The 8,843-nt window shown below is 29.8% G+C and overlaps 1 protein-coding gene across 1 annotated transcript; it reads left to right on the top strand.

Annotated features, from left to right (window-relative positions):
• Positions 1 to 4,783: 4,783 nt before the first annotated feature.
• Positions 4,784 to 5,900, top strand: LOC125874852 (protein EXORDIUM-like 3). The gene has a single exon (XM_049555888.1). The coding sequence runs from the start codon at positions 4,840 to 4,842 to the stop codon at positions 5,887 to 5,889; it is 1,050 nt and encodes a 349-aa protein (XP_049411845.1). The 5' UTR covers positions 4,784 to 4,839; the 3' UTR covers positions 5,890 to 5,900.
• The last annotated feature ends 2,943 nt before the right edge of the window (positions 5,901 to 8,843 follow it).

Below are 8,843 nucleotides of genomic sequence, written 5' to 3' on the forward strand. Positions count from 1 at the left end.
TATGAAGAATAGAGAGTAATATAGAGATGGGTTAGAGTGCCCATTCTCTATTTTACTTCCAAATATAAGAGAATGCGAGTAAAATAGAGGTGGATTGGAGATGGTCTAAAGGGTATATCAGACCCTTTTTCCCTTAATTATAAAAAGTCTTACATCCTAAGGAGCAAACTATTATGTGAATTGAAGATATTAATTGCTACGACCTACTTAAAGGCTAAAAATCAAATCGAAAATAAAAAATATCCAAGCCAATTAATTGGAAATTGAAACTAAAAATTCAATTCAATCTGAATTTATTTAAATTAGAACAAAAAAAACTTATATATTCCTTAACTTTCCAATTTAGAGATTTCACTCACTTATTAATCCAATACCAATAGTAACATATAATGTTGAACAGTGAGAACATTATTTTACTTGTTTATCCTGTTTTTGCCCTCTTTAATCATTCACATCCATATGAGATTCCCTTTTTCTGCTTAAATTGCTAAAGAAATCACAAAAATCATCAGGTCCGGCGCAATTCACGCCGTGATTAACGGCAATGATTAACTACCTTTCACCCTGTTCTTCTGAAGACAATGTGCTTTTCTAAGTAAATTTGTATTACTTAATTAATATATCTTTTCATATGAATTTGTAACTTCGTAATAGAGCCGTCAAAATAGATTTGACTCACTTTAACCCGCAATTAAAGTAGAATAGGGGTAAGATTTTTCAAATCTATTTATAATTGTGGCTTATAAGTCCAGTGTAAGTAAGTCATTGGGTCTTGAGGCTTAATCGAAGTTGGATCGAGGTGGCGATTGGACCATGGGCCAAAGATATTACTCCCTCTGTCCCAATTTATGTGACACATTTCGTTTTTTGAGAGTCAAACAGTTTAAGTTTGACCGAGAATTTGCTCATGAAATTTTCAATTTTTTAAAAATGAAATTTATATATTTGTAAACTACATAAAAAGTACTATAAGTCTCAATAATTGATAATTCAAAATATTTAAAAGATATAGGAAAAATTTACGGTCAAAAATAGACTTATTTGAATCTCGAAATCCGAAATGTGTCACGTAAATTAAAACAGAGGGAGTACTTAATTTGACTTAAAACAAGTAAATCTTTAATCTATAATTGTTTTATACAAATTTGTTTTTTTGCTAAATTTTATCTGAACTTATTAAAATTACTTGTTTGCCACATTTAATATAAAAATCTTTTCATTTTCTTGATGTTATATCTTTCATATATGAAATTATAATTTGAAGCACCACTAACCTTTTGTATAATCTATGTTATATATATATATATATATATATTACAAAATTTTAAATTGGAATTTTTTTTTTAAGAGGGGTAGCTCGATTCAGCCCACGACCCTTCTAGTATGTGTAATCATTTAAATTTATTAAATATAAATTTATAAAATGATTCGGATTATATTAAATTCATTAATATATTAGTCCAAATAAATATTATGGATTGATATAATTGAGTTAATTATTTAAATTCAAAAAATGAATTTAATTAAAGCCTGCTTCATAAAGCCCATATGTCATGTCACTTAAATTTGATTGGCCGAAGAAAATCCTATTCCAATCACAACTCCCCTATTTTAAAACTATAAATAGGGGTCTTCATAATTCAGAAAGAAGACAGAAAATTCTAAACAAGAAGGTAGAGAAAATCTGTGGTACAAACGCCATAAAATTCTCTATAAAGCTACAAGTTTGAGAATTCAAGCATTTAAGTTCAAGAACGATCAAGATCAAGACTATCAGGTTCAAGAACAAGCCCGAAGCCCTTGAATTCAAGCAAAAGTCAAGATCAAGATAAAGTTTAAAGTCATCAAAGATTCAAGATCAAGCTTTAAAGCCCTTGAATCATATTTGAAAAGGCGAATTCAGAGGAATCATAGAGATTGTAACACTCGCACTTTGAAATAATAAATACGATTGTTGCTATAATTTTCCGTTCTTGATTATTGTTTTCTCGACGTGAATTTTATTGTCTAGAGTATGTTCTAGAGTTAAGTTGAATTGGCCATTTCAAACCCTTTCAAATGAAGGATCGATCCATCTTATCCCATTAAATTTCTTAATCTGCGCAACTTGAATTGGATGAGACTAAATTGAGCTTTTTTGACAACACTACTTCTTAAGTTAATAAAGTATTGTTTTAATTTATGCAAATTATTTCGACAACGTCTACCCTTCCAAAGTCTTTACCTTATTATTCCACTTTTCTTTTCTTTTTTTAAATGACATTTTAATATTTAGAAATAATTTAGCTTTAATCAATGCTACGTCTATGTTTTCTATTGTTGCCCAAGCCTTTAACTTATTATTCCATTGTCATTTTATATCACATATTTTTCTTTCGTAATCTAAAAAAGTTTGGCAGCACTTTTTTTTAGTATTTATAAATAATTTTACTTTAAATAATACTACTTAAACTTCCATTTTTTTTTCTTAAATGAAGTATGTATATAATGAACAGGGCGTAAATGGGGAGGGAGGGAATTTGTGTTTAGAGTTGGACCACCATGAGTGACAGTTCCAACTGCATAATATGTCAAATGTATAATGCTTTTGTACAAGTTGCATATTGGTCCCTGCTAACAATATAGTACAAAATAGGCAAGTGAAATTGAAACATAGCAACTTTTTTCTTCTTATTGTAATGTCTATCTGTACCGGTGTTTTAAAAATCAATACTATATATGCCCTTATCGATTTTTAATTTTTAAATTTATAATATAATAAGATAGTAAGAACTTTTAGGTAAGCTTCGAGCGTTGAACGTTAGGCGTGTTAAAAGCATACAGTATATTGATTTGCAATCTGAGTTACGTACCAATGGTAGGGCATGTTTGTTTAAGGTAGTGGAAAGAACATGGTAACGTATAGTACTAGAAGAAAATCATATCAATTTCTGACCTTAGTGAAATGTGGTAAGAGTACGGAGTGAACTGTCTAACTAACACCAGATTTTTTTTGGATTATCACTAAGGTTAGCTATATATATACTGATTTTGTTACCAAATTTAACAAGTCATCATGTACTATACAAACATATAATATATTAAAGCCCCAATATAAACAAATTATCTTTGAATTGACCTTACCAACAAAATATTGAATGAAAATGATCTTACGGTGATATGTAAAGATTTCATATTTGATTTGAGTAATTGTACATTCGTGTACATTACATGTAGTAGAAGGTTCGTTAATTAATTACTCGTATAATTTAATGAAATAGACTGATGAATTTGTTGATATGTCAGTTCTTCTTAATTGAACATGAATCATTGTTGCATTCGTTTTAATTTGTATGTTTGATTTTAACTTGACATGAAATTTAAAAAAATAAAAAAAAAATTTACTCTTGTTAACTTAAAACTAAAAATACATAGAATATAACTCTTTAATCTGAGAAATTTTATCATGCATTGCTTCGATGTATATTGTTCCTTGAGACTTGAATGCCGATAAAGCATTTTAAAGCTATACCCTTTTGGTGTTAATTTTTTTATGAGAGAAAATAGACTCTTAATTTTATACTTTAAATTTGATGTTTTCTTCATTAAAAAAAAAAAGAGAAAAAGAGGAGTATGTTACAAAGTTGTAATCTTGGGGATTGTTTTTCTCGAAAAAAACTTGGAGAAATCAACAAAAGAAGATTTACACTGGAATCAAAAAAGTTTTAGTACTTGGAATTTCATTTTTCAAAATCGCATGTTCATCATCTCCTTTGCAAAACTGTAACGAGAGTTTGAACAGGACAAATTAGGTTAAATTAATATAAGTTATATGTCCGTCAACTTGGATTGAGTTAATAAATTAACAAGTTATGACTTGCCCAAATAAATGGGTTCGTTATCCCTCATTATAATCACAAGAGCTATTTGACGAAATTATTATTTTATTTCTTTTTAACATGAATAAAGTTTGAACACCTCGAAAATTTGCAATAAAGAAAAATATAGCTAAAGATAGATCAAGTAGTGCTAATATCCGATATCCCTCGTTGAAATCACAAGAACTATTTGATTAAATTATTGTTTTATCTCTCTTTAAAACTTATTAAAAGGTTAAATTGATTTATTAGTTAAAGCAAGCATAGATTTGAAGAAAAAAAAAACAGAAATCAATACATGCTTGATTTTTCTAAATTGAACTTTTACTTTTAACCAAAATTCATCGGACTAAAACGAAATTTTAAAAACATATAGGCTGTAGCTATGGCAACACAGACCAAAGTTAATGACTCATCGGACATGATCAGTTCAAATTACCAGCAGTCATCTCAGGTTAAAATAGTTTGGTGCATATTTTTTTTAATCAAAAATTATATAATGTATAGAAGTTAAACGTCTTTCGGTAAATTTCTGGCTCCATTATTAATCATAAGATCAGTCACTGATTCTGGCTCCCATCCCTTTCTTAGGCAGGCCTACCCCACTTCTCCAACTACATTTTAAAGAAAACACCTGTTTTCCATTATCACCCTACAACAAGTTAGCAGTTAGCACCAATATCTAAACTCGCATAATAGAATGTGATACAATACAATAAAATATTGAAATAAAAATAGAAAATTACTGTGAAATATATATAATCTCTTTTAATTAAAGAGCTTGAATTCAAATTTTTGACTATGAATTGTGTTTTTAAGTATCATTTATTTTTAAGTTAATCGAATTTCAATATAAATATCAAACGCAAAACGAAAAAAATAAGTACTAAAGTAAGTATTTATTCACTCCTTTCATGCAAATAAATACACCCTTTCAGTGTTCACTCCACTCTTACTGTCATAACACCAACTACGACTCCACATGACCATGGACCAGTGTCACCGATCATATTTTCCGGGGACTTTCTATCATCTCACCGGAATTTTCCTACTCTTATTAACTTCCCCAGTTAATGGGTGGCGTCCATGGGCCAACCAAAAGCCCAACACCACCGATTTATTGTACAGCCCATCCAAAAAGTATGAAGGCTCATCGGACTTAATCCAGTTAAAATACCACATGGGTCCTGTTCTCACTGCTAACATCACCGTTTACCCCATTTGGTACGGCCGATGGGGCAAATCTCAGAAAAGAATTATCCGGGAGTTCATCAACTCAATCTCCGCCGTCGATTCCAAGCCGCCGTCAGTTTCCGGTTGGTGGAAAACAGTCCAACGTTACACCGACCAAACCGGAGCCAACATCTCCGGTAATGTACGCATAGGAGCTGAAAAAAACGACCGGTTTTACTCTCATGGTAAATCGTTAACCCGTTTATCAATTCAGTCTGTGATAAAATCTGCCGTCACTGCAGCCAGTACCACTCTCCCTTTACCGATAAATTCCAAAAGTGGTGTGTATTTACTACTCACATCTGATGATGTTTATGTTGAAAATTTCTGCCAAGATGTTTGTGGATTTCACTATTTCACTTTCCCTTCAATTGTGGGTTACACTTTACCATACGCATGGGTAGGTAACTCCGGCAAACTATGTCCAGGTGTTTGTGCATACCCGTTTTCCGTACCCGATTACATGGGTCGGGGTTTCAAAGCTGTGAAATCGCCGAATAATGATGTGGGTGTGGACGGAATGATTAGTGTGATTGCTCATGAAATTGCTGAGTTATCTACGAATCCATTGGTGAATGCTTGGTATGCAGGTGAAGATCCAAGTTTTCCGGTGGAGATAGCGGATCTTTGTGAAGGGATATATGGGTCGGGTGGTGGCGGGTCGTATACTGGGCAAATGTTGAACGGTGAAGATGGTGCAACGTACAATATGAATGGGATAAGAAGAAAGTTTTTGGTTCAGTGGGTGTGGAATCATGTTGTGAATTATTGTACTGGGCCTAATGCACTTGATCAGTAAATTTTTCATTTGCTGCTTGATTAATGTGTGTAGGGGTCTGTTTTATATTTGAATTTGTTTGGTTAAGAGTTTTGGTTCATGTTGAGCTTGTTAACGCATGTTAATATTATATGAATAACTTATTTTCTAACTAGCGCTATCTTAACTATGGGGAGTAGTGAAAATTCAATCGGACACACCTAAAAGTTATTGAAATTCAAACTTGTGTATACTACAATAAAAGCACTATGAATTGTTTTGAATATGAAAAAGTGGGCACATTTGAGGATATTTTGCCCTAGTTATATCTTAATTAAAATATCTCAAGTTAGGGAGAAGTGCCAGTGCTGTCTCGGAGAAATAAAGAAATATGAAGAGCATGTTGTCAGTAGGGACATCATGCATTTATTTTGAAAAAAGTGGTAAAAGTTTTTGAACAACATTTCAAATATTTTCGAACAAAAACATGAATATAATTAAATAAGTATTTTCTTCGTTTAAAAAGGAATGACTTTTTTTTCTTTTTAGTCTGTTTCAAAGAATGATTTTTTTTCTTTTTTAGTAACATTTTAATTTCAGTTTTCACGTGACATGTTTAAAGCCACAAGATTGAAGGACAATTTAGTACATTTAATATCGCTTTAATTTACGATTACAAGATTCAAAAGTCTTTAAAACTCTGTGTCAAGTGAAACCAGATCACTCATTTTGAAATTGAGGGATATATATAGTATTTCTGACAATTTCTATTTTTGGATAAAATAACTACACACTTCACACAAGTGCAAAATATATACCCTCTCTTTACAAAATAAAGACCTAATTTAACTTGGCATAGAGTTTAAGAAAAAAAAATAATCAATTTTGTGGTTCTAAACTTAAATTGTGCTATCATATATATCAAAATATATTTTAATTTTATAGTCTTAAATATGTCACGAAGAAAACTAAAATTAAAATATTAGCAAAAGAAAAGGGTCATTTTGTTTGAACGAGAGAGTAACATTTCTCTCAAGTGGGTCATGGTGGAAATATCTTTTAATGTATTATTAGTTGTCTAATTTATATATCTAACAGATTTCATACAACTTATCTTTTGATTAATTGATAGGATAGTATAAGTATATTTTATACTGTACATCAGTATAGAAAAATATTTTCTTTATTTTGGATAGGAAACGGGTGAGACCTATTTTAATCTTAAACAGTTCAAGATGACTGAAATATTTGTCCCTATATATTCACTAATAAAAATATGTTCACATTCAAAATGTAAAGCTTATTAGTTACGCTTTTATAATATATCATAGAATATAATTACAGCTGAATTTAAAATAACATATTTATAGGTTTTTATTGATTTTTTTTATAGACATAATTTTGATTTATAATGGTATGGTATTAAAAAGTTCGATTTGATAATTTTGATTTATAATTTTTAAAATATTATATTATTACTATATCAAATTAATTTGGTATGGTTTGGCATCTTAAAATTTGATTTTGGTATTTTGCGATACGATTCAGTTATCATAGTTTGGTCAACTTCAACTTACATATATGAATTTTTTTATCAAAGTAAGCTATTATAAAAATCAATTTACCAAAATAATACGTTTTTTAAATTTTTTACAAAACTAGTATAAACGTAGTTCACAGTAACATTTTAGGTTATATTTTATTCAAAAAAATTGAATAACAAAAAGACAAAAATCTAACAGAGTAAACAGACATAAAACGTTATTGTCAGTAACGTTTTATAATTCGTTACTCTAAAGCACGTTTTACAGCTAAAACATGACTCACAGTAATGTTTCTCAATGGTGAAAATTGAAATCCAATCTTGTACATCTCTCATTCATTATTCAAATTACCACTATTAAAATGGATAAATATATTTTGTACATACCTTCATTTGAAATATATATGATTTTCTCTTTTCTTTCTCTCTTTTTTTTTTTAAATCGAGAAATCCGTCTGTGACCCACCCTTTGGACCAATCACAGCCTTCTAAACTCGGTGGATAATGGGTCCGCCCCTCTACCCTTCTCCACTTAAATACTGGGTTTTGCTTTGCATGGTGTAGGGCTTGAACCTGCGACCTAAGCCACAAATCCTCCACCTTTTGCCACTCAAGCTAGGCCTTGGGGGCTCTTTTCTTTGCCTTTTCACATAGACAATACTTTTTTTGAAACAAAAGAAAAAAAAAAGTGAGGATGACTTTACACAAATTGGAGCTTGTCTTGTATCATTTCAATTTCAAAATTTGTAAATAAATCATATATATGAGAGATCTTCTTAATTCAAGCCTAAAATAGCATCCCTTCCAAATATTGGACCAATCGGTTTCTTATCATTAGTAAATATTAGACTATCAATAAATAAGTTATTGAATTAAAATTGATGTAATAAGTAAGCAAACCAACTATTAAAAAAAATATAATGGCTACATCATAATAGAAGAGACAATGAATTAATTGATATTGTAGTAAAGCCTCCTCACAACTTATTTTCCTTGCAAAAGTATTATCTATATGTATGAAAAGAGAAGAAAAGAGAAATTTATATATGTGACTATATATGTGTGTGTGTGTATATATATATATATATATATATATATATATAAGTTGAATGAGGCATGTACAAGATTGTTTTTTTAATTTTCAGTCATTCCAGAAAAACGTTACTGTGAGTCACGTTTTAGCTGTAAAACGTGCCTCAAAGTAACAAATTATAAAACGTTACTGACAATAACGTTTTATGTATGTTTAATCTGTCAGCTTTTTATCTTTTTGTTATTGAATTTTTTTAATAAAATATAACCTAAAACGTTACTGTGAACTACGTTTATACTAGTTTTGTAAAATTTCAAAAAAACGTATTATTTTGGTAAATTAATTTTAATAATGGCTTACTTTGGTAAAAAATTCTACATATATTTGTACAATAAAAAAATAGAACTTTTACTTTTCTAG

The sequence above is a fragment of the Solanum stenotomum genome, chromosome 8 (assembly GCF_019186545.1).
Source record: "Solanum stenotomum isolate F172 chromosome 8, ASM1918654v1, whole genome shotgun sequence".
In the NCBI taxonomy this organism is placed as follows: domain Eukaryota; kingdom Viridiplantae; phylum Streptophyta; class Magnoliopsida; order Solanales; family Solanaceae; genus Solanum; species Solanum stenotomum.

Coding starts and splice junctions, on each gene's coding strand:
- LOC125874852 (XM_049555888.1), top strand. CDS start 4,840: ATGACCATGGACCAGTGTCACCGATCATATTTTCCGGGGACTTTCTAT.